The 11,221-nt window shown below is 40.7% G+C and overlaps 1 protein-coding gene and 2 long non-coding RNA genes across 3 annotated transcripts in view; all 3 read left to right on the top strand.

The window, feature by feature from the left end:
• Nucleotides 1-98: 98 nt before the first annotated feature.
• The window catches only part of LOC116693809 (uncharacterized), a 15,821-nt gene continuing 4,698 nt past the window's right edge, over nucleotides 99-11,221 (top strand). Inside the window, exons 1-2 of the long non-coding RNA XR_004332991.1 lie at nucleotides 99-1,326; nucleotides 1,697-1,699. This is a non-coding gene — a long non-coding RNA (uncharacterized LOC116693809). The remainder of the gene's footprint in view (nucleotides 1,327-1,696; nucleotides 1,700-11,221) is intronic.
• On the top strand, nucleotides 2,472-2,920 carry LOC116693811 (uncharacterized). Its single transcript, XR_004332994.1, has 2 exons — nucleotides 2,472-2,519; nucleotides 2,677-2,920. It is a non-coding gene; the product is annotated as an uncharacterized LOC116693811 (long non-coding RNA).
• The window catches only part of LOC116693759 (hyaluronidase PH-20), a 7,774-nt gene continuing 3,632 nt past the window's right edge, over nucleotides 7,080-11,221 (top strand). The window contains exons 1-2 of the mRNA XM_032522987.1: nucleotides 7,080-7,185; nucleotides 9,988-10,912. Of these exons, the coding sequence (XP_032378878.1) occupies nucleotides 9,998-10,912 (915 nt within the window). The 5' untranslated portion in view covers nucleotides 7,080-7,185; nucleotides 9,988-9,997. The remainder of the gene's footprint in view (nucleotides 7,186-9,987; nucleotides 10,913-11,221) is intronic.

The raw sequence follows: 11,221 nt of genomic DNA, 5'->3' as shown, positions 1-11,221 counted from the left end.
TTAAGTTTTACAAAAATAAAAACATGACGTGTTTTGGATTAAATCCGCTTCTGAGCTGATAATGTCCCCGGATTTTGTCTGAGAAATCTGGTCACCTTAATGTAGATACTGTTTGCTGGAGATGGAGAAGATCATCCAGCGTTGCTACCAAGCATGGGATCGGAGGGATCATGTTTTTTTACTTTTAAAAGCTTCGTGGCCCAGTAGGATTATCCCCTGGTTTGTTTTGTGGAAACACAACAGAAGAGCCTTTTAACGTAAACAATGGGTGCTACTGCTTCCACCACACAGCCATAGGTGGGAAAATAATCACTAACATTGGACGCTTGGTCTGTAGTGTAAAGACATGTTTCTGATGGCATGGAACTTGTTTTTTTCCTCAACAATACGTTATTATTTCACTTGACGTTATATAGGGAGTGTGTATTTTCTGTACTGTTGCTTACATTATACTTCTGAAGTAGAGCTTGTCAGAAAATACCACATATTTTGAGCCTGTTGGGACACAGCGTGCACATGTTGGTGCTATGGATTTTAAAATATGATGTAGGTCTGATCTGTTTCCTTTTTCTATAGATCTAAGTAAAACCATAGAGGATCAGGTTTGTTTTTCAGTGACTATGTAGAGGTTAATGTTTAGAGCGGCAATCAATTAGTTGTCAACTATTAATTAATCGCCAACTATTTTCTAATCCTTAAAGGACAATTGTGGTGCAAAATGAACCTTGGGGTTAATAACAGGTGTACTGAGTAGACCATTATCTGGGATATGTTTTCATGCTAACAGTATCGGTGGTGGTGATGGTGCAGTGGAGATGAAACATGCCTTTGGTGTGGGAGACACGGGTTTGATTCCAACTGCGATACATCAACCAATGTGTCCCTGAGCAAGACACTTAGCCCCTAGTTGCTCCAGAGGTGTGCGACCTCTGACATACAGTATATAGCAATTGCAAGTTGCTTTGGATAAAAGCGTCAGCTGAATAAATGTAATGTCCCTAGCTTGATTGAGCTAGCGCAAACCAGTGATTAGCTTCTAACGCTAGCTTTCGGGGGCATAGTGTAAATTGTTATTTTATACCACTAATAAGTCTCAAAATAGCAAACCAAAGCATTTGGTTTATTTAAAAGATAGATTTTAAAGACAGTAGCGTTCATGTTTACATGCGGGCGCCATCTTGGAAAACAGTCACAACCAGTCGAACCACGACAAGCCTTGTTAGTTCCCCCCAAAAAGCTAGCATTAGAAGCTAATCACCGGTTTGCGCTAGCTTGTTTCAAGCTAGAAACAAATTCAATTAGCATGAAAACATATCCCAGAGAGCTGTTGACTCGGTACACATGTGTTATTAATTGCTAGGCTTGAAAAACATTCATTCATTCATCTATTAATTGGTTTGAGTTTTTAAAAAAAATCTCTGATTCCAGCTTCTAAATGTGAACATTTTCTAGTTTCTTCACTCCTCTGCAACAATAAAAACTGAATGTCTTTGAGTTTGAGGACAAAATAAGACAGTTGAGGACATCACCTTGGGCTTTGGTCCAAATTTTTCGCAATGTTCTGACATTTTACAGACCACCAACAACTAATCGATTAATCGGGAAGATAATCCCCGGATTAATCAACAATGAAAATAATTAGTAGTTGCATCCCTATTAATGTTACTATATCTCACTTCGGACGAATCAACAGAAGATCGTTTTTGATGATATGTCATCTTGTTGTAGCTGAGCGGACCATACAGTCTCTGAAGCTGATGTACAGTACACTAGACGTGACGAAACACTGAACAGGATGTAAAAGACGCCACGGACTGTAGCTTTATAGATGACTCATTCATGTTCTCTGTGGTTCTTCAAAGCTTACTCCCTGCCAAAGAAGAATCATCTCTTGCAAAAAATATGACAAAGTAGGACGCTGAGTTAATAATAATAAAACGCAGGTTTGAAGTCTCAAGACAGATAGATCAATTCTCTATCATCCCAAAGGAAATTGTTCTTGGGCAAACAAATAATATCTGCTGTTTAAAGAAGTGAACACAACAGGGTGCAAACGTCCCTGCAGTACATAGAGTACACAGACTGCTGCATCACACTGCATGGACATGCTGATGTTGCATGCAGAGACTGCCACTAGACAACAAAAATGCACTCTGCCTCATATCATAATAGTCAAAACATCAACATAAAATCTTTGAGTCTAAGAACCGAACAGAGTCCGGAAATAACATTTCTGATCTGTTTGTTGATACGTCCATGAGCGATGTGTTGGGCAGTTTTTTCCACTGAAGTTGAAATACTTCACAAATGTGTCTTTGACTCAATTCGTACAACCTAGATCAGTCTGTTTTCCACTTTGTGTACAATCAAACCACTCGTAAAATTTACTTTGCACACAGTCTATACACACACACACACACACACACACACACACACACACACACACACACACACACACACACACACACACACACCATTATGTCTCTTTTCTGTGGCAGCTGCACACAAAGAACTCAACAGTTTTTAGAAAAAAAAGCTTTAGTGAAACTGAGCACAACTTGGGCATTTTAAATCAAACCAAATCCAGAGCAGACGGGGACCTGAGATCTGGATCGGAGTCTGATCTTCCCAAAGATGTCTGATCCAAGTTTTTTTTTAACTTTCTGGTCTTTAAAGTTAAACATTGTGTCACAAGTCTCCGTAACACTGATCCGGGTTTCAACTGAACCAGTACTTTCATCTTAAACCGGCCTTCAGGTCTGAAGAGCTTCACTTGATGCGTAAACTGTTTCCTGCACTTACTGTGTGTGTGTGTGTGTTTTTTTTCTGTTGAAGATTGTAAACCAAATTTGCAACAAGGACTATGCAACAAATGTTACCTGAATATAATTGCACTGCACATAAAGACTTTTCTTCAATACACCTGTGTTTCTTTATTTAAGTAAAAATAGGATTAAGGGACGCTTTTGGCAGCCATGTTGCTTAATCAGAAAAACCACTTCCTCCTCACAACTTTCTCACATGTCATTCGTGCAATATTTCCTAAGAAAATGAAAAACCCTCCAAACATGCTCAAAGTCACTGAGGTCTTTTCTTATACAAAGCAACAAACCTGGAAACCCGACTCATCAAACCCGCTGGCTTCGGCGAGGTTACACTCTCTGACTTTCTCTCAGACGATGACTCACGAAAAAACATCACACATTCAAAAACCCGCGAGTGTCACATCTGAACCATCTGTCACAGATCCTGACATGTGCAATATCATTACTCCACACTGCATATCACACGGTATGTAAAACCACACTTATTTTTACATACAGTATATTCCATGTTGTTACATCTCTTTTACGTACATGTTGGCACTGAAAATGAATTTGCTTTTAACCTCGTTGTGCGTGTGTATAATGACAACAAAAGGCCTTCTATCTGTCTCAGGAGATGGTCAAATAAGTAATAAAAAAATCAAACATCGATGCGGATCATTTCATGTGTGATAAAGGAAGTCCTTTTCTTAATTTTGGAATATTTGTTTGGCAAATTAGAAGTGCCTTAAAAATGTTTTTTGCCTCTGAAACAGCTTATTTTTAAGGTCAGTCATTAAAACCACAGAGGCATTGAAACAAAAGTGAACAAAAGACCTAATGATGAGGCATCGATGGTGTAGATCAACAACACTGATGACAGCCTTGTCAAATATGAAGCAATAACTTAAATTATGTACTGTATGTATCCTTTATGTATATTTTATAAACTTTATATTTAATAGCATAATGCTATGCCCAAAACCTGGGTTCTTATGTCCAAAACATGAATACATTTTCTAAAGATGGACACTTTGCAGACTATATAACCACATACTGTCATCTTTTCAGTGTAGCTTTACAATAACTAACCAGAGAAGAGGAAGAAACTCAAACGCAATTACATAAAAAGGTTTATGAACACCGCAGTGGGTGCAACAGGCTTAAATATTTAAAATAAATAGGCTAAAACACAGTTGTTACAGTGAACAACTACACAACCTTTCACCTACAGTATACACTTAATATAAGATTAATTTATCAGCCACAATACAATAAGGTTTCCACTGGCAAGGCCAATAGAAGTAGATGAGAGTTTTGCAGTAGTTTAAGAGATCAGATATTATTTTTTGGCATTTCAGGCCTTTTATTAACAGAACAGCTGAAGACATGAAAGGGGAGGGAGAGAGAGAGAAAGAGAGAGAGAGAAAGAGAGAGAGAGGGGGGGGGGGGAATGACATGCAGCAAAGGGTTGCAGGTTGTAGTCAAACCCTGGTCCACTACGTTGAGAAGTAAACCTCAACATAAGGGCGCCCGCTGTACCAACTGAGCTAACTGGGCGCCCTCAAAGAGTTTTTTTTTTACTGCTATTCTACTCTCTCTCTAAATATGAAGGAAACAAAATAGAAATCATGACAATAGAATATCAAAATGAGAATTGAATTGTAAGGGACTATACTAACAAAAGATGAGGGCCTGGCCAACATTTCTTTACTTAAACAAAGTCATTTTTTTGTCAAATCTTTTTCATTTTTTTTATTTAAATCTACCAAAATGTGTCTCTCTTTCTAATCGTCAATGTCATGAAAAAAAAACTCTCTAGATGTGTGAAGAGAGTTTGGGAGACTTTGATGACTCACACAGAACGGAATCTCGATCAAGGAAGCTTTAGGATCAAAGCTGTGGTGCGTAGTTTTTGTCGCCCCCATGCGGAATTCTAAGTAATGACAGCAACACTGTTGGCGCATCCAAATGATACAAGCCTTCCGTGATCGCGCACCACCCCTACCCCTCCTCCGCGCAGTTGCTAGTAGCCGAGGAGGACACGGAGGATTCAAAAACATTTCTGAAGATGGACTCTTCAGAAGAGGTAAATATCTTCACTCAAGTTTCTGTGTGCGGAAGTCGCTGGACGACACAATCTTCTGAACTCAGCCAGGCTGAGAAACACACATATGTCTTTTCCACCAAGGCAGTTCTGGTGCTGGTTCGGGGTCAGGGCCAAATATCAAACCGGTTCTTTGCTTTTCCACACAAATAAACCTGGCTCTGGGCCAGGAAAATGGGTTTTAACTCAGCACCAACCAGCGGTGGTCTAGAGATAGGAACCAGTTACAACAGGTGCTGGGGGGGCGGGGTTATCATGACGTTCGAACAGAACAGAAACTTCTGGCGGCCATTTTGAAAACCCCGGTCAGCTTTTAACCATAGAGAGCTGTTAATGTTAGCTTTGGACATGGATGGGAAACCAGAACCACCGTGGTCTGTGGAGGAAACCAACGGTCTGCTGGCTCTCAGGCTGGGGAAGATCCAGCTGGTTCTTAGCGAACTGGAGTAGAACCAGCACCGAACTGGCAACAGCACCAGAACCAGAACCAGATCCTGGTTAGCCTTGGTGGAAAAGACATACCAGACAGTTGTGTGGAGCTGAGAGTCTTAATTAGCTTTATAGCAACTCATTTGGCAATAACTTAACTGTAATGGATATTCATTAAGATCAAAAATCTTTAAACGGTAAAGTTTAACCAAAACGTGGAGTTGTGTAGTGCCATCCCAACTCAGAACATCCTCCCTTCTGAAGAAGTACTTAACCCGCGTGTGGTCTTCCCGTCAAAATTGAAAATTAATACTTTTGTTGAGGCTTTTCATCAATGTTTTGAACCTTTTCTTACATTTTTGTTCCATTTTTTCAACACTTTTTTTTCCATGGTTGTCACTTTTTTTGACGTTTTCAACACTACGTAACACTAACTTATTATCTTTAGTTTTACAGTTATTTTTGGATTTTATGGTTAATAAACCTCATTTATAGGAAATTATACCTAATGTTTGAGTTAGAAAAGCAGAAATTAGGAATTATTGAGACTAAAATTAAAGGAATGGATGATAATCACAGACTGGAATATGTCAACTTTTACTCAAAACTATTTCAAAAACACTTCCATTTGTTTTCAAATGCTATAAAATTGAATAAGACGCCCCAAAATTAATGAAAGTAGAGATTTGTACTTGCCAAAGAGCGTTGGAATCAATCATGTTATTTTGGGGGATTAAAAAGAACATTGATAAAGGAAAACAGGTAAATTTGACCCAAGGACAACACGAGGGTTAAACTCATATTGGACGATTAGATTAGAGATCATCAAATGAGACCCTTCCTCACTCAACGGGTCCCGTTGTAGGAACCCCAGATCACGTGCAGCACATTCACCTGAGATTGTCTGGGTCCAAAACTATTCTGCCTAAATCTGGTTATGAACTACTGTTTGTTACGGTTATACAAGGACAGGACCCAAAATGCAGAGCTGAGGACAGCAGGCAGGTAGGAGTAACAGGACAGAGGACAACGCACTGGGAATATCTGGACCACGACTGGAACGCAGACACGAGACAAGGAAAGCACAGACATGATATACACAAGGTAACGAGGTAACGGGAGGCAGGGGACAGGAGGGCAGGGAAGCAGGTGGAAAACATCAGGGAGTCACAAGAGCGGGAAGACACTGGAAGTAAAACTAAAGACAGGACGAGACAAAAACCAGACTTCAAAATAAAACAGGAAACAGAACATACAGACACTCCGAGGAACACAGGACCAACAACACAAGACCGGGGAGAAGGGAGACAAACACAAGACCAAAAGAGACTAGGAAATCCAAAACAAAACCCCAAACCACAACACTGTTGGTGTGTTGGACACTGCCCTGAACGGGGCCTGGGGTACCACTGTCCTAATTTACACAGCATGAGTTTGTGAAACAGAAATTCTACCAGTGTTTAATCCCCCTGACTTCACTATATAGAGACCTCAAATTCAAAAATGTGCTCCCAGCTCTCCTGTTTCCAACTCTAAAGGTTTGACTAACATACCTCACTGTGCTGCGGCCTACATGAATATTCATCTGGTTTGTCAAATTTTAAAACCCATGATAGAATTCTAATATAAAACAAAATGAGAAAACCCACAAAAATGTGTTCATATATAACGTGTTAATAAGCACTTGAGCAAGGCACCATGCCCTGAAACTTCACCTCTTCAGACATCAATTAGATAACAATCGATCAGGGTGAAGAAACAGTTTCCTCTGGAGGATGAAACAGCGAAATGAACCGAAGACGTGGCGTTAGAAACAGTGAACAGTCGTTCAGAGGAGAGCAGCAGGTAGGAACCGATGACATGGTTTATAGAAAGACTTAGAATATGTTCCTCACTGTATCTGGTACATTAAAGGACATTATTTGATAAGTATATATAGTATATGTTTAATGTGGAGTCAATCATCTGAACCAATTTGTCTTTTGTAGAAACAGTTACGTGTAACTTTATGTGATTTTGTGTTATATGTCTTTTAAATCTGTGATCTGGATTCTGATTGTCAGGTGAAAACTTTATAATATCACAAAATTGAAGATCTTTTAGTTTATAATCGTTAAAGCTTACGCAACGCTTCGCTTCACAAAAGTTTTCTCAAGTTAAGAAAATTATTAAAAAGTCTATATTCTTCTCTAGTTTTATCTTTTAATTTACCTGCCCATTGCTAGAGATACGTTAAATGTTTTATGAGAGAGAACCGTCCAAAATAGGCTGAATAGTTAACAGATGGTCGCATGAAAATCCTACTAAATTATTAACAGCGTTCACATGCAGCACAATAACGCTGCAATGACATGCTTTTAGGGTTCTGCGAGGGGTTCTCTTTCATTTATTTGTTTGGGAAAATTCTCAGAGAAAAACTGTCAATGAATCAGAAACATTTCTAATCAGTTGATACATGTTAAAAAAAAATGAGCACTGGAAAAGAATAAGCACTCTTTTTTTAATATGTCTTGCAATTTCAAAAACACCACAAATCTAATTAAAACAAGAAAACCTTCAAACAAGAATTTAAACCTTTTGAGCCGAGACGGATTGCATTTTATTGCCGATCCAAAAGACTTCTGGACTCAGTAAATGTGCAGAGACCTGGCTTGTTGCCCACTATACTGTACCTTTTTAGTGTAAATAACATCTGCAAAACAATCCCTGTGTGCTGACAGTGCACGTCCTTACAATTATATTTTAATGTTGTTATCTCAACTTAACCCTCCTGGTATCTCCGGGTCAAATTTGACCCCTTTCCAAAAAGTTTCTATATGAGAAAATTGGGTTTCTTTCAACCTAATTTCCCAAAAAAAGTAACATGGATGGTTCCCAACAACGCTCCTCACAAGTTAAATAAATAATCAGTAATAAGCTTTCAGCTTTCATTGAATTTGTGTGTTTTTTGTCCTTTTTATAACATTTGGAAAAAAAAACAATTGGTAAAAGAATTTCTCAAAAAAAGTCAATAAAAGAGACTAAAATGTGAAAAGATGTCCAAAAAATTAACAAAAATGTAAAAAAAAAAAAAAAAAAAAAAAAAAAAAAAAGGAGAAAAAAAAGCTTTAAAAATGTGGTAAAAAAAAACACCAAAAAATTTCAAAAGGACAAACGTTGAAAAAGTGACAAAATCATTAGGGGGGGGGGCACAAAAGGGTCGAAAAAAAGGACCATAACCTTGATAAAAAGGTTTTTCATTTTAAATTTTGACTAAGAAAAACAAAAATGTCCAGGTTGGTGGGAAGACAACATCAGGGTTAACGAGTGAATTATTTCCTTATATTGAGAAAACAACATAATTAGCTGTTATCTCACAAAAACTAATTATATTTTCCTATTATTCATAATGTTTATCAGAGATCGGCAGTTCAAAACGGTCCAGATCGCGCTGACGGTGACAGACTTGGTGAATTTAGCATTTTAGTGTATTTAGGAATACAAATGTGATATTTGACCCTTTTTACCCTTAATAAGAGTTGTGAATTGGAGCTATGGAAATAAATTTGACTTAATTTGACTATGAAAACGTGTCAGAAAGTGTAGCTACATTACCTCGTTACATTATTAAGGCCAAGAGCTTACTTATATTTAAGTAGCAAGATAAAACTTAAAATAACACGTTTCCTGTATTTGTGGCTATTGCATGAAGTTAATGGAGAGTTTCTCTGCACTTCCTCTCCACACTAACAGGGTTGAAAGGGCCATTGAAATGGAAAGCATGGTGGGGGATTATAGGGCAAGAGTGTCAAGGATTACATTAGGACTAAGCAGGGCTGTAGTACTCGAGTCCAGTCGTGGACTTGGTCTCGGACTTTCATCGGTCTCGGCCACTGGTCTTGTCCAATATGGCTTCTGGTCTGGACCGAGTCCAGGTGTCGTTCTTAAGTTGATAATAATATTGGAGGGAAAGTGAAACCCAAAATGATTGTCTTGATACTGTCATGCATAAGACCTTTTTTCTGTCCTGGACTCGGTCTTGACTTGGACTCAAACCTTTTTGGACTCGGCCTTGCCTTGGACTCAAACCTTTTTGGACTCGGTCTTGACTTGGACTCAAACCTTTATGGACTTGGTCTTGACTTGGACTCCAACCTTTTTGGACTCGGTCTTGACTTGGACTCAAACCTTTTTGGACTCTGCCTTGACTTGGACTCAAACCTTTTTAGACTCGGTCTTGTCTTGGGCTCAAACCTTTTTGGACTCTGCCTTGTCTTGGACTCAAACCTTTTTGGACCCGGCTTGACTTGGACTCAAACCTTTTTGGACTCTGCCTTGTCTTGCACTCAAACTTTTTTGGACCCGGCTTGACTTGGACTCAAACCTTTTTGGACTCGGCCTTGTCTTGGACTCAAACCTCTTTGGACTCGGTCTTGACTTGGACCCAAACCTTTTTAGACTCGGTCTTGTCTTGGACTCAAACCTTTTTGGACTCGGTCTGGACTTGGACTCAAACCTTTTTGGACTCGGCCTTGTCTTGGACTCAAACCTCTTTGGACTTGGTCTGGACTTGGACTCGACTAGTCCTGGTCTTGGACTCGACTGAGGTGGTCTTGACTACAGCCCTGGGACTAAGTCGTATTTGTTGTCCTTCCTCTATTTGTCTAGAGCCGTCGCCATGGCTTGGCCCTTCGTGTCCTGTGTTGGCTTCTGCATCATCGCATCTATCACCACCGTCCTTGCACTTCAACTAACTGAGCCGCCCCTGATCCACGACCACCCCTTTGTGACCATATGGAACGCCCCAACTGACCAGTGTCAACAACTGGACATCCCACTGGACACCGCAGCCTTCCAGGCGGTCACCACACCTGCCGCAGTGCCTGGTCAATTCCTCACCCTCTTCTACGAGGACCGCCTCGGCCTCTACCCTAAAGTTGACACTGTCAAACGCAAGCGCTACAGAGGCGGAGTGCCCCAAAACGGCAACCTGACGGAGCATCTGGCCAAGGCTCGGGCTCAAATAGATCGTGGAATCTCTCAAGATTCCTCCCCTGGGCTGGCTGTCATCGACTGGGAGTCCTGGCGCCCCCTGTGGGACCAGAACTGGGGATCTAAAGAGATTTACAAGAAGTTGTCCATCAGTCACGCCCTGCAGATGGCCCCATTTCTGTCATCAAATAAGATTTCCCAACTAGCAAAAGGCCAGTTCCAGCAAGCCGGACGGCGCTTCATGGAGAAGACCATCAGCCTGGGTGTGGGCGAACGGCCGAGCCGCCGCTGGGGCTTCTACCTGTTCCCCGACTGCTACAACTACGGCTGGGAGAAGCCCGGCTACACGGGGAAGTGTTCTGCAAAGATCCAGAAGCAGAACAACCAGTTGCAGTGGCTGTGGGAGCACAGTACCGCCCTCTTCCCGTCCGTCTACCTCCACCTGACCCTGAGGAACTCCCCCAAGGCCGCGCTCTACGTCCGCAACCGTGTCCAGGAGGCGCTGAGGGTGGCGGCGCTGCCTCAACGTCCATACACCATGCCCATCTACGTCTACTCCAGACCACTGTACCGTGCCCAGACCCAGAAATTCTTGACCCAGGTGATTATTTAAAACTTAAGTTATTTCTGTACTTGACCTTGTTACCTCCACCGATGAGTTTATGTTTTCGGGTTTGGTTTGTCCGTTGGTTTCTTGGCTTGTTTGTTTTACTGTCAGCAGGATTAAATAACAACTCCTGGATTGATTGTCATGAAACGTGGTGCAAGGGTGTACCACTGGACAAGGAAAAACCAATTAAAGTTTAGAGCTGATCAGAATCATTGGGCGGGTCCACAAATTATTTCTCACTTTCTTTAACCCTTGTGTTGTCCTCGGGTCAAATTGACCCGTTTCAAAGTGTTTTATATC

This window comes from Etheostoma spectabile, chromosome 8 (genome assembly GCF_008692095.1).
Source record: "Etheostoma spectabile isolate EspeVRDwgs_2016 chromosome 8, UIUC_Espe_1.0, whole genome shotgun sequence".
In the NCBI taxonomy this organism is placed as follows: domain Eukaryota; kingdom Metazoa; phylum Chordata; class Actinopteri; order Perciformes; family Percidae; genus Etheostoma; species Etheostoma spectabile.
The sequence above is the reverse complement of the archived record's forward strand: the minus strand, read 5'-3'. Positions and strand labels throughout refer to the sequence as shown.